The sequence below is a fragment of the Callorhinchus milii genome, unplaced genomic scaffold, assembly GCF_018977255.1.
Source record: "Callorhinchus milii isolate IMCB2004 unplaced genomic scaffold, IMCB_Cmil_1.0 Scaffold19, whole genome shotgun sequence".
NCBI lineage: Eukaryota > Metazoa > Chordata > Chondrichthyes > Chimaeriformes > Callorhinchidae > Callorhinchus > Callorhinchus milii.
The window spans coordinates 5,087,650-5,102,841 of NW_024704760.1; the positions used below are offsets into that span (position 1 = coordinate 5,087,650).

General features: G+C 37.9%; 1 protein-coding gene and 1 non-coding gene across 3 annotated transcripts in view; both read left to right on the forward strand.

Annotated features, from left to right (window-relative positions):
- Positions 1-15,192, forward strand: part of LOC103179139 (TBC1 domain family member 22B) — a 120,413-nt gene that overhangs the window by 13,277 nt on the left and 91,944 nt on the right. For both annotated transcript variants that reach the window (XM_007894266.2, XM_007894267.2), the window contains 2 exons: positions 6,492-6,671; positions 11,871-11,941. In XM_007894266.2, coding sequence (XP_007892457.1) covers positions 6,492-6,671; positions 11,871-11,941 — 251 coding nt within the window. The remainder of the gene's footprint in view (positions 1-6,491; positions 6,672-11,870; positions 11,942-15,192) is intronic.
- Positions 5,732-5,803, forward strand: trnav-cac. Its single transcript has one exon. It is a non-coding gene; the product is annotated as a tRNA-Val (tRNA).

Genomic DNA, 15,192 nt, shown 5'->3' on the forward strand with positions numbered 1-15,192 from the left:
GGGAGTGGATCTCAGTTTTTGTAGATGCCAAGCTCAATACTTTACAGTAGGTGTAAGTGGGATCATGCCACAATATTAGAGCACATTTGTAATCTGTTAACTTTGAACTATAGCCAGTGTTATGGAGATGCTGTGCTGGTGTGACAGCCTTGGGAATGACATGAACAGCCAGTTGTTTCGTTACTTTACTGAATTTTACTGTACTTACACCAAATGTTTGGCAATGCATCGACCAATTTGAAATAATATGGAGTAAGAAATATAACCACAGTCTTAGTATTAGCAAGATTCTTCTGATCTGATGTAAGCTCCATGGTATTTTGTACAGGATCAGTGGCGATCTTTGACACAGACCTGATTCATTCTGTTGAACAGAACATGGAAGGAACGTATGAATGGAGGAATATCTCTTAAACAAACATTGAGAGTTGATTCATGCAAATATTTGGTTTACCAGTGGTAGGGCATTCTAGACTTGTGTAGGATTTATAATTGTATATCCTTTTGATTTTATTACAGATGGACACTGAATGAACTGCCTCCCACTCCTTCAGATTCTGACAAATCTTTATTAAGACTTTACTCTTATTTCTGTCCCAGTTGAAAGTATTGGCCTTGTTTTTACTAATAAAGATTTGGCACAAAGTGGATACCATCTTTGCGTCTGAGTGCTTATTAGCCAGGAAGACTGTTGGGATGGCAATAGGAGGGGCTTCAGGGTTAGGTGAATCTTTGAGAAGGTGTTGTGACTGCAAATAGTGAGAGATCTACCAATCTTAAGCAGCAATATTTTTTGTACACTGTGGGCATAAATAAATAATGGCAAGGATTCTTAATACCTGGACATTCCCACTGGTTAACCAAACTGAAGGTTATTCTGTAACCTCAGGTTCCAATTAGGCTGCTACTAATTAGAGAAAGATTAGTGGTACCTATTTGCATGGATCCAATGTTTTTACCATTGGATGCAAACCAGTGGGATTTGATGTTTACAGACGATGTAAGCTTTTTTAACTGGCATATATTCAACTGTACCCATGCTTAATTTACCAGTTATTCTTTAGCTTGAGAAAGTTGCACGGACGTGTAAGTCACCCCCCAAAAAAATGTCTCCACCCCTGAATCTCCACATTCTTTCTCTAATTAAGGTATCTGCTTCTTGGCATGCCTTGATTTTTAGTAAGCTTCAAAATATACACAGAAAGTTACGAAAATGTCAACAAAGTAGAAATGTTAATCCAGACTTTGAAATGGACTTTATGAAGATTGTCATATCAATCAGCTTCTGGATGTTATCACATTGACTTAACATTGGATGTCTGTAACTTCAAATCATCCATAAAGGGATAGCATAGGAACAAACTTCTCTTCTGAAGAGCGTTTATAGTGCACCAATAGAAATTTACAACCTACTTTGAGCGGGCAGAAGTTCAAAATTCAAGAACCCAATAATTTTGGAAAACCAATGTGACAAATTCAATTACTTCCTCTACTCCTGAATGAGCTTCTGATTTCTCCTTAACCTTTCCCTTTTTTTTTGTAAGTTCCCCCCCCCCCCCACACCTGGCTACCTCACATATGCACAAGCAATAAAGGTGGTTATACATGCCAAAACCATTAGCAAGTGCAGGAGCAGGAACCTTATCTGGTTTCCCAACTCCTTAACCCTGGAACTTCTGGGAACAATTTAGCCTCTGTGCAAAACCTGCTAAGGTCAGCATACTCAACATGGACTGAGTGATGACTACGGACTTGGATTGGATTTGAATCAGTGAGCAATTAGATTGCAAGTTGCAGCTGTATCCACTGCACCACCAGGCTTGTCTCAAACAAAACCAAGTTCAATATATTAGCCAACCCTTAGAGAATGCCTTGTTTCCCCGCAAGCAATGGTAGTAAATTCACTGACCGGTGGAGAATCACCTTTTGGCTGTTTGCCATCCCATGTTATGAATGTTTAGTTCAGCTTGATATCAGTTCATCCATTTGTATAATTTTCCTAACAACCTTGAGGAACAATTAACTGCATTGTACATTGAGTAGATGTAAAGTAAATAAAGTTAAAGGTTAGTAGAGCATGTTTCTGAATTGAAACAAATGGGCTAACCTGTAATAATTATGATGGCCCTGCTCTGTAAATTGTCTGTACTGGCAGTTTTAGTCTTGCCAATTATGTAGCTTTATTATCTTTCCCAAGATAACTCATTGGGGTGGAGAGAAGGGTAAAAAAAACTGATGAGAAGTCAGAGAAATCAACTGTTCTGCATTAAGCATTATTGCAGTAAAATGTTCATCTCTGCAGAGCAGAAAGATCTAACCGTAACATTCTGTGCTTCTGTTGCCCAAGATGTACTCGTGCAATGAATGTCTTCACCCTGCTGGTAAGCCAGAGGTTCAGAGGTGCTATTATATCTATGATAATTTGCTGTTTTTTCAGTAGTTTTTAACCAATAATATTTAGAAACTGGAATGTTTTTATAAATAGCCTCTGTGATTAGATCATCAGCAATTTTAAAGACGTACCACCTTTGTGGGAAACTTATTCTTATTTATTTTGGATTTTCCCCCGAGATGGACATGAAAAATGTATAGAATGGTGGAGGTAAGTGCTTCGAATTGATTTCAATGTTCCCGTTTTCAGAAGTTGAAGTCAAAGCTTTAAGATGCTGCTCACCCGTGAACAGACATAACTTACTGCTTTGTATTCTCTTCCGCCAGATGGTATGTCTTGATTTTGAAGTGAAGTGGTTCAACTAGTTCAGCTTTCCAGGAAAGATACGATTTAAAAAAAACTATTATCTTTATGTAAATATAAAGTCTTTCTGCTGCTGAAATAAATGTTCTATGCTCCACTTTCCTTGTTTTAATCTGGGTAATAAAATAAGTAGAAGGAATATTCTTTCTGTTGGTGACTTATTCACTGCTGGAAGGTGACGTTTTGGAGGCTGAAGCAATGAACCGGTACTGTCCTTCCTCACGAAGGCGAAAGAGCAATGATTTGTAACGCTTTCACAGTTAACAGGATCACTAAAATATCAATCATATTTAATGCCAGACTGAAGCAATTATGGGGGCATATTCCTTGGGACAGTGGGTAATTTCAGCAAAACCAGTGAGCTAGCGGTCTGTGGAGACCTTGCAAGAAGTTTACAAATTGCTTATGGGAATTTCGTAACCACAAGAGGTTATATTTGTGCTTTCTATAGAAACTGGGTCATTTCTATTTATCAATTTTCCACCTAAATTTCATGGCTGGTATCTCTGTTTATATTGATTTGAGACATTACAAATTGCACAACAGTTTCTGCGATGATTTATTCTGCTGTACTGATGTTTAGGAAATTGAACATTTCAGAATAATTCTTTCCAGTATACAAGGTTAGATGAAACGTGTCCGTATAAAAATACTGTGAGATGCTATATTTGAAATGCATCCGTATGAGAATCTGACTGCTCCAATTCAGCTTCGATTATTTTTACAGTTTTTTAAAAAAAAGTTTACTCTTGTGACACCTTCTTCGTGCCCTGAAAATATGGGCTATGCACTTTGTCTGTGCTGATGTTAGCCAGTGGATAGGACTGCTAGAAGCATTGCGTAAACCTACCTTTCTCCACTGGGATGCTTTTCAGGTGTCCAGCCTGACAGCCTTGCATATGTATTGGGCTGTTGTTTTGAAGCTTGAAATAATAGAGGAGAGGCTTATCGTGTCCTTGACTGACATATTTGAGGTCTTGGTGTGATCGTAGATGCTACAGTATGTCTAGTCACAATTTTCATCCTATTTGGTGAGCAGCTCAATATGAAAAGAGTAATTTCTCGATGGCAATATGTTTGAATGGCAGTGAAGTAATGGAATGACTAAAATGATTTGCTTGTGCAAATGGGAAAGTGAAAGGGACTGTATCAGAATACACAACAGAGAAGAAAGATTGCAGATGATGGACATGAGTTGCTGTTACTTGCCAAATGATTAAGTCGCTTTTATTGTCTGTTTGCAAAACTGGCAGAGGAATATTTAAGAGCAGTATTGCACCTGGAGTAATATGAAGCTTTTGTAGATTTGATGTTCATGCCCAGAAGCCCGATTGTGAGAGATATGTTATAGTTTGAATTTGACCTGTAATTATTCAAATCTCAGTGCAGTTCATCCAAATACATGGTTACAAAATCGCACAGATATGGCAAAAAAAATGATACCAGGTTTTTATAGCAAGACTGTTGTTTTAGGGAAACCGAGAACCTCCCTAAACCCAAAGATTGCGTAAAAATTCCAGGATTAGATTACAATCTTGAACTTTATGCTGCTAGTTTAACATGTTAAAGATGTCTAATCCATGACCGTCAGCATAAAGTGCTATTTCTTTAACTCAAAAATGATGCTTGTGAATGATGCATGTTTGGTGAGAAAGTATGGTTTATTTCAAGTTTCTTACCAAGATTCACTGTAATCATTGCTAGGTGATTTCTTTATCAACAACTCACTCTCTGGAACCCAATTTCAAAAGTTAGTTTGCTTAAAATAACTATGATTAATTAGCTTTACTTGCATTTTACTAGTTGTGCTTTAAAAATATTTAATTGTTAATTTACTAATGAATACTAAAGTACTGTAATTAGATGATTTGAAGGAATTAACTTTTAGATGGTGATCTGAACAAAAGAGATGACAAAGGAGAGCACTCGGCTTCAATCTAACCATTCTCTAACTGCAGTGTTACCCTGATTATTAATCCTCCTTGTTCTTAAATATAATCTCCGTTACTTTCCATTCTTCAGCAGTAACGTGCATTGACATGTTATAAGCAGTATGGTGCAGTCTCATGATCGACCTTCTAGTGGCTTAGTCCCCAGAACACTGAGAGTAAATAAATGATTGTGGTCACTGAATTCCTGTTTATATTAGGATTTCCAAAAAAAATTCGTGCTGGAATAACTAGAAATGATACAGATTCACCCTAGGGAGAAGTGTCAAAGTGAACTGATGAGAAATGTAAAGACTGAATGACAGAGTACTTTTGTTCCTTTTGACATTTCTCAACCTTCTGACTTTTCTGTTGTGTGACTACGCTGATCCCGATCTCAATTTCCTCAAATTTCTAAAGAAAAGTTCAATCACGTACAGCAATCTTTCTCTCAAAAATTCAATGTAATACTTTTGATGTGTTTTTTTGAGTCAAGACTGCTCTAACGTCAGTGACCTTTTACAGTTCTCTCTGTCTCTGTTGGATTTCCTTTGTTTTGCTTCACCTATGATCGTCCTCCGTCTCTTGCTATCTTTTCAATTTCTTCATCAGATCTTTACTCATTTTATACAGTTTTCTAAATGAGGAAAAGATTTGTTTGCTAGGAACTCCCAACAACAAATTATATTTGTATAGCTGCTTTCACGTCGGGAGGACATCCCAAAGTGCTGGACGATCAGAGATTTGGACCTGAGCTGGGGGTTGAGATCAGGAGGGGAGGAGGGCAGGGAGATAGAGTGTAGGAGGATGAACGAAGATGCACTTGAAGAGGAGGGTTTGAGACGAATCTTGAAGGAACCGAGGGAGGGAGCAAGCAAAGGGATTGTGAGATGGAGTTCCAAAGGATGGGGGGGTGAAAGGCTTTGGTTACCCAAATTGTATGATCTTATTACGTAGTACAATGTTAAAACTAAATACACTATTTATATTGCAACTAAATGTACTTTTGAGCAGATACCATGAACAAGTATATGAGGTCCTGTAGTGGAGTCCTGTAGCTCAGTGGTTAGAGCACTCGCCTCACAAGTGAGAGACCTGGGTTCGATTCCCAGCAGGGCAAAACCTTGGGCAAGTTTCCTTGCTCCACACGCCTGATAATAATCCCTCAAGAAAAAAAAATTGGTCACTTCAATCCACGACTGTTTGTGGGACACTGCTGTGGGCAATTGGCTGCCGTGTTTCGCCTACAAATATACAGTCAATTTACTTTACTGCATGTTCTGTGAAGCGCTTTGAGACGTCGAGAAGACGTGAAAAGCGCTATATCAAATGCAAGGATTATTATTATTATGAAGAGTCAATGATTGGGAAACTTTAAACTGAGTCCTTCCCTTTAAGTTCAAACTTAAGTTATGTTGAAAGATAAAACAACCACAACTTGCATTTATATAGCGCCCTTCACACAGGATAGTGCTATTATTCACATGGAAAATAAATTATTAAAATTTAACAAAAGCTCCTTTTATTCTCTTTTGGTCTAGTCGCAAACGAGGAGGGAAAATCTAAACAGTGAGACTGTTTACTCCTATTGAATTTCTCCTGACCTTGGCTCCTCACTTTCTATTCTCATAATAGTTCTATTCCCTGTTATGAGATGAATGCATTTTGCTTTGTACATTGCTGACAGATGGGGCGAGAAAATGTAGATGCACCATCTCGATACTCCTTACCCAGTGACCAGTGAATGTGTTCTAACTGATTAACATTCAGGGATAAGTAATAACCGTTTGATCTCCTTCTTGTTTTAGGTGGCTCTTCAGGCAGGAATACACTCCAGAAACAGCAGTCACTCCCGTTGCGACCTGTTATTCCATTGGTGGCAAGGATGTCGGATCAGAATGCCTCAGGGCTGCCGCCGATGACAGTGAGAGAAAAAACACGCTTAGAAAAATTCAAGCAGCTTCTGACAAGTCAACATACAGATTTGGGTAAGTTGATGAGGAGTGACGTGGAAATCAGCTGGACCAGTTCTTTGGCAAAATAGTTTATAATACATGTTGAGCACAAATCGAGATTATCCTGATGAAATAATTTCCAACTAACTTCTTGTAGACCTTCTCTCGCTACTCTTTCCCCTTCCAGATTATCGAGAAACCTCCAAAGGAATATTTGCAGTTCTTACTGCACCATAGACCGCCCTCCCACTGATAAGTCCTTTTATGCCTAAATGTCATGAAACCTGCAAGAGAACCTCCTATTTACTTGCTTGAGTTGGATTTGCACTTTGCATGCTGTTATCTCGACACTCCAACAAAATGAGTACAAGATTATTTTAGTGGCTCCCATTATTCTGGTGTATAGACAGGTCAGTCCTTTCTGTTATTTTTAAAAAAAATTAAGCAGGGACCTTTTAAATCTTTTTTTTTACACATTAAGAAATGGCAGATATCAGGATAAGGTTAAAAAGAACGTTTTTTGAAACTTCTCTTGAGTATTCCTTTTAAATCTGTTCAAAGCTTGTCTTTAAAGTATGAAGAAAGCAGCATTGTATGGAGATGAATCAAAGAGAGGTAGGAAGTTTAACAAGGTTTTATTGATGGAATTCCCATGTTCTGAAAATAGTTTCTTTTTTTCGGAAGAGGTGGTGCTGACAAGAACTAATCATAGAATCTTACAGTGAAGGAAGCCATTTGGCCCATCGTGCCTGTGCCGGCTGTTTGAAAGAGCTGCCCAACTAATTCCGTTCCCCCACTGTTACCCCATAGACCTGCGATTTTGGTTCCTTTTTAAGCATCTATCCAATTCCCTTTTTAAAGCTACTCTCGAATCTGCTTCCACCACCCTCTCAGGCACCGCATTCCAGATTGTAACAACTCTCTGCGTAAAAAAAAAAAATCTAATATGTAGAACACATTAAAGTAATCAGAAAACAAGTTTTGTGAGTTAAATTTTTCTTTCATCAATGTGGCAACTCATTCGACATTCAGCATTGTCTTGGGTGTAAGGAATTTGATGCAGAAGGAAGGTCCCTCGACTTGCATCAACTCTTGAGTCTTAACTCCAAACTCAGAAGAACAACTCCTTCACTACAATAATGTGATTTATTTTTCACATCCCACACCAAATATCTTTAAAGGCCTTTAAAGACATTAGACGTCTCAATGACATGATAAGGCGCTATATCAAATGCAAAGATTATTATTCTTAGATTGGCACATTTGTGGACAATCAAATTGGATTATTTTGTGTCTGAATGCATTAGCCTAACATTTGTTTCTATCCAGTATTTTCTAACATTGAATCAGTACACTGAACTTTATTGTGACGTGTCAAAAGTTATTTACCTAGCTGAGTTTTCAGTAGCAGTAGTAAAGCTGGTGATTGTACATTACTACCGGGGTCATCAGACATTACTACTTCAGTTAAACTGGCACAAGGTGTTATTCATCCAATGCTTGAATTGTACTTTCTAAATAATAAGCACATTAATTCAATTATTCAGCCATATCTAATGGGATTCTTAAATAAGGAAATCGAATGGGGAGTACGTAAAAGGCATTGTACAAATGTAATTTTGTTGTTGTTAATGACAACCATATTACATCGACCTGTGGGAACGTTGCTCTAAAACAGATTGTGTCCGAACAGAGCTCCTTTGAGTCAGTGTGACTTACATCCAGTGTTCTTCTAAAGGAATCCTCTTAGAAATCGCTGCTTGCTAGAGACCTCATTGATTGGAAACGTATAGAAATGTTGTTCTAAAAGTAGCGCTCTGGGGTTAATAGGTTTTTCCTCTGGAGCATTGCAGTGTAGCGCAGCTGTTGTGCTTCATCTCATATTAGCTTCATGTTTCAATTACCTTGAATCTGATCATGCACAAAAGAAGTGTGAGATGCAAAGTTATCAGGAGTGTCTTGATCCTGTAAACACTCTGACTGAGATTGATGACCACATTTCTTTTTCCAGTGTGATTCACCGCCTCTCGAAATGCTTTCTTCATTTGCGTCTGTTATACTTGAGGGCTTTATTAAGGCGTAAGGTGTTTTGCGCAGAACTTTTGTGGCATCAGTGATGGGAATAATCTTCTCAATCAATAAGCTTGTTTCTGTAAGTCTTTACTGATAAATAAGGTATGGTTCTCATCTGTGACACAAGGTGGTGCTAGCATGCAGGCAAAGTGTGAGAACCTTGATCCCTTCAGCTCTGCAAATCAAATTGATGCAATTGAATCATTTACTCAATTCATGGGAAAATATAAAGCACTGTTTCAGTTGCTGGAAAAATAAATCTGCATAACAGAGCTTGCTGTCATAAGGAAGCCTAAGCAATTTGGTCACTTTGCTTGTTTGTTATAATTGAAGCCATTTCTCAGGTGTAAAGCTCCCTGTTTGGCATAGGCTGCTTCTGAGTTTAAAAGCAGCTTTGCAAAGCTTCGTGTCCTTTGCACCTGTTTAAAAATCGAGAAAGGAATCAACAAGCTCAGTGAAACATTGGTATAATACAACAGCCTGGTGTTTTAGTTGTTGAATGCGAAATTGAGGTTTATGTGAGAGTTGTATTGGTCATTGAATAATCAAATCGTTTAGAAGGTATTATTTTACATTATACATGTTCATATGGTATTATTCTGCATATTATTCTACATCAAATCGGTCATCAAATAATTATTGAATCTGATTCCTGCAGTTTTTTTTTACCCGTCTTCACTTAATTTTAATTGTTTTGGCCAGAGAGATAAACTGACAATTCCCTTCTGAAAATCTGTAACAATTCATTGGTAAAGTTTTTCAACTCTCTAGTATTTTGATTCAGTTCAGTTTGAATCTTCACATTATCAAAACAATAGCTATTTGTCTGCGTTTGTTTAAAAAGTTGGAAAAGCTGTTTGCAGTGAAATTAAAACGGATGAAATTAAAATGAACGTTATGAAAGCAGTAACATAGAATAATAAAAAGCAAGCATTGAACATGAAATCTTTAACAAAAGGGACAAAATGAAAAGAAAAGTTAGTCAAATTAATAAGAAAGGCAGAATAAGTCCTTAGCACAGAGAACAAATTGTGCCAATATTGAAAACAAATATTGAATCTAATCGTTACACGATTTAAATAAGCTTCTGGCAATAAATCTCAGCACTTTCCTTCACTGTCATAATTTTAGATCTGCAATCTTTTAACTTCTTAATAATTTGCACTTTTTAATCAAATGGACAAGTACAAACATTATAGCTAATATCCAGTTATAATGTCACAACTTGGCTAACCTTTTTGCTGTGCTGTCCATAGACTAAATTATTGGTTGCTATTTTATAGAGCACCAATTCTTTAGAGGATAAGTAAAGGATGGACCATTTTGTACCTCTGTTGTCCTCGTCTATCGTTCAGTTTGTTCCACAGATAGACATAGTTTTAAAATTTGTTGGAAAAGTGTATTGTAATGGCGCCATGCCTACAGCAAACAAAAATGTGGTGAGCCATCACCTAATGCAGTGCAGCTTCACACCTGATGCTGCCTGAAGGAGATGGCATCAGGAACTGTATGTAAGCATAAATGTGGCTGTTGCAAGGTCTCGCAAAGTCCAGTGAGCAGCAAAATCATTTTCAACCAGACATTTTGCAACGGACATGAGTCAATTATGTAACTGGCTTTGGTAAAATCATTTAAACTCTAGTGATTTTAGTGATCTGAACACGTGTGCAAAATCCCCAAATTGGGTGTTTGCAGTTTGTAGCACCAGCTTAATGTGGTGTGGAGCAGGAGATATAAAATTGGACTTTCCGCTCTGCATCACAGTACTACCAGGAGCTCAGTGATTTTGCTTCCCGCAGTATAAATGCAATAACAAAATCAAACGGTGGTTTAAAAAGATCACTGCATAAATTAGCCGCAGGTTTTGAAGTTGTAGAATACCTGCCTCATGTTGCGTGTTATGCGCTGGGTATTATGACATGTGCTACATGGGAGGAATAACAATTAATATTCTTGATAATTATATGCTTTGTAATAACTACTTGCACTGTATTGAATTGATTTCCGCAGTGCTCCAATGTAAAAGAACAGATTCTCAATTGTGATTACAGCTCACAAATCTAATCTCGGGGTTTAGATTATTTTGGGAAGATCGAGTAGCTTATAACTGTCATCTGAAGCACAAAATCAGATTGCAGTTGTGAAATCACTCTAGGTTATCTTTATTTTTATATAATACATACTGTTCATTTTTCGGGTCTGCTTTTGTGTTGGCAGCTGGTGACCGCACAGACTGATTGCCGACGTGCTCCATGTCACTGCGGTGTGATGCAGTTCACCCTGAAAGATTAAGCATTGTAATGTCAGTACTGCAAATTGGTTGAGAAATAAATTGCAGTGGATTACAGGAAACATTGGATGACCAATACATAGTCAAGCTAGGGTGGTAGAATGATCTACCATCTACTATACTCCATTTTATTAGGATGCTGTCTGGAGAATGTAGCAAACAGTTCTAAAAATGTTCTTATTCCATTAATATATTCAGAGAAAAAATATAAGCTGATGGAGCCGCAGCCAATTCCTTCCAAGAGGTCCACTGAGACCTTTTAAGTATCGCCAGAAATGCAGAAGAAATATTCTATCCATCTTCCAAGATTTTCAAGTTTGCATGTTGTAACAGCAGCTGGAAACTCTGCTGATACATTTTCTGAACAAATCTGACCAGGAGGTGGATTTTGGTTCAGATTAGATCCATGCGTGTGGTTGGATTTATTATTCCCTTTCAGTGCTATTGAGGGGATAAGTGGGAAAATTAAGTCACACAGAGCACCTGTATTTTTTGTTGCACCATGCGACAGAGAGAATGGTTTGCAAATACAATAACAAATTGCATTTTATATAGTGCCCATCACTCCTGGAGCGCTAATCAAATCGTAGTGGAAAAATGTGCCTTGGTTGTTCATTCTGAAGTATGGATGCTTTTGCTTTTTTTGCAAAAAACATGAAAAGGATTTCAGTTGAGAATTGTTATTGAGGCTTTTACCCAGACACTCTGTTGAAATAAATGCTGCCTAAAAGAGCTGATGATTTCAATGCTGGTGTTATCTTAAAAACAATGGTACAGTTTAAAAGTGTGTCATCCTTCCCTGTTGCTATGATCAATTGAGATTGTGCAGGTTGACGTTGAATGATTATCCTTTCACTTTGCTTTTACAGAAGAACTAAGAAAGTACAGCTGGTCGGGTATTCCAAGAGAGGTTCGTCCTGTTACATGGAGACTTTTATCGGTAAGCCAATATATTAGCTGCAATGTAATTATTAAGACGAGCTTTAAGGATCACTTCAATTTACGTAACTAATTTGCCTTCTCAGTGTGCAGACCTTTTAAGAATGGGCCAAAGTTAATAATAATAATAATAATGGGTCTCTTTCATATTAAATGAGGATTTTTTTCTCTCCCCATTATTGGCTAAGTGATGAATTGTATTTCGCACCTTATGAAACACCGCATTCTATCAATTGCAGTCGCTGGTTGAAGTTGAACTAGCCTACAGTGTTTCCCTCTCTGCTCCTTGATTTCCACCTTGACTCGTACATTATCGGTTTATTTACGAGTTTCTTCTGGAGTACTTCTCGCTTCCTGACCCTGTGTAGTCAAGGTCACATCAGCCACAGGCAGTGTAACCGTCATAAAATTCTTTTTTTAATCTTTGCGTTTTTCATCTCTGTTTTTTTGGTGCATTCTGTTTCAGTGGTTATTTATCTCACTGCTGGTGGACCTTACTTGGCTGTGTAAAGAACAGTCACTGGGTTTCAAAAGTTACTCAAAAGCTTTGTTAGGTGTTTCAGGGTGTTGTTTCAAATGCAAATTTGTTTTCTGAATGACAATAAGTTTTGTGAACAGTAAAGGGTGTAAATAGTCCTATCTATCCTGCTTAATCACATAGGTGACGTTTTAGTTGAGGGTTGGTATTATAAGCAGCATCAGGAAGTATAATCCCAAGAAGATTTAAAGTCTACAACTCTACGTTCAATGGGCTTACTTCCACTTGTGCTAGTTGTTGAACTAACTTCATACAATGAGATGGGAAGAGGGAAGCTACGTTATGTTATTCGTGCGTACCAGGATTCCAAGTGGTATTGACAAGGGCATAGAAGCTCAGCTCCAATGATCATTTTAGATGGAAAATACATTAAATATGCTGGGAAATTCCCACCTCCTGATAGTATTCCCTTGCCGTCTGTCCCGGGAGAGCAAGATAAAAAGCGAGAGAACATCAGTGAATCCCAGCTCTGGCAATAATCCACTTCTGATCTGTGAACTGAGTCTCACAAACAGATGGGGCAGCAAGTTCTGCTGAGTAGGAGAGAGAAGCCAGAAGGAGCCAACATTGTATTATTTATACCACAGACATAGGTGAAGGATCTGGCTGGATCACATCAAAACCTACCGCTCTGCTCTTTTAGCTATCTCTGAATCTTTGGTACCACAATTCCAGAAACTGAGAATGATAATGTTTATTATTCATGAATAATGGGGCTCCTTCATTTCAGCCTATTCAATCTGTTTACCAAGCAGAAATCAGGAAACCAGTTGTTAGTCGATTGGCGGATCACTTTTCTGTGGTAATAATCCCCTTTTTTAAAAAAAATCAATCAATCCACAGCTGTTTGTGGGACACTGCTGTGTGCAATTGGCTGCCACGTTTTGCCCACAAAATATACAGTCAATTCACTTTGCAGTATATTCTGTGAAGCGCTTTGGGACAACCCGAAGACTTACAGTAATAAGTCGCTATATCAAATGCAAGGATGATAATGATTATTATTATTACCTTGGTAGTTTGTTACCATGGTAGTTTACAAATCATTTCATGTCTATAAATGTTGTTCGAAATCTTTTGCTCTGAACATTTAATTATAAAGTGTATGTGTGTACATATAGATAATCATTAAAAGGTGCTTCAAAATTTTGATATAGAATCAGCTAATTTCCAATAGCAAAACGCCATAAACAATAATGAAACGAGTAGCCAATTAATCTGACTGTTTTTGGAGTGAATTTGGGCGAAGCAGGACTGTTAGCTAATAGCAGCTCCCGATTAGAATTTACAGCTGGACAGAATTGGCTTTGAAAAAAGAATGCATTTTCTCCATTCTCCTTTCCTCTGATTGCTTAGTGGTGAGCTGCCACCGGAGCTCTGGGATGGATGCAGCATGTTGGTAGACGTGATGTATCTTATTATTATTAGTTCCCTCACTTCATGATGGTGTTGTCAGCAGCAGAGATAAGTGGTGTTGCCCACAGCAGAGATAAGGCCATAGAAGCTCATCTTGTCTTGTTACGGTAGATTTCACTCCTGAGACACCTGAGGCATTATTGTGCCCTAGACTGCTATTCTCCGAGAGGCACAATGACCTCGAATGAGAAACCGGGAAAGAAAAGGTTACTCACTATGTGAAAGAACAGTCTGGTCGCTGTATAGTTTATACCTGAATCTGTCTGGGTAACCTAGAAAAATGGCTAAACATTTAGGTATTAAAATTTTCACCCACAGGGCAAGAGAATAGATTTTGGTTGCAATTATTTTGTCAGCATTAACTGTAAATTCCCTGCTTCCTTCCTGAGAGAAATCCACCACCATTATACCGGCTGCACGTTATTGTGTATTGTAGCTTTAGCATCACTAACTCACAATTCTATACGGCAGTCTGTAGACTGAATTGGTTTAATAATTACCTGAAAAATAGTGATTATGATATTTCAATACCCTGCAGGAGTGAAGGATTCTCATGGTTTCTCTGTACACAAATGTGTTGATTGACGTACCTTCCAGAGAAAAAAAANTCATATCTTTCATTTTGTGTTCATTTCATCTGAAAGCTCAGCTCCATACCTGTATAGATTGAAAATATAATGGTTAAAATAAACACAAACGACAACTGATGTAAGGCTGCACCTTTTACTTTGCGTTATGATCTTTATTTCATGAGCAGTACTAGAATTTCTAAATTTTACAGGTTGCTTGAGGAGTAAGTTGTTTGTTTTTTTTCCCCCCCCATTTATTCCTATTACTACTCAAAAGTTATTATGTAAACTTTACGTGGAGAAAATTAATTCTAGATGGCACTTGAAATTGGCCACATAGAATTTGACATCAATTTGTTTGTTTGTGCTTCGAATTTGATGGTATCCTGATCTGTAAGTGTAATTGTTTATCCCTCAATGTAACAATAAAAAAATCCTAGCATTTGATATAGTAAGGTACCACATCCTAGCATTTGTATAGCAAGATCTCAACCACGAGCAGAGGTTGGGATCAGCAGGGGTGTAGGGTCGAGAGGGTAGGGGTAGGAGGGTGGCCGAATGCGCAGTTGAAGAGGACGGTCTTGAGACATGCCTTGAAGGAGGCAAGGGAGGGAGCAAAGCGAAGGGACTGTGGAATGCTTCAAAGTACTTCAAATACATAGTCACTACACCTTCCAGGAAATCCAGTGAAATCACATGTGGTAGCTAATGTGCTCAATGCAATGTCCC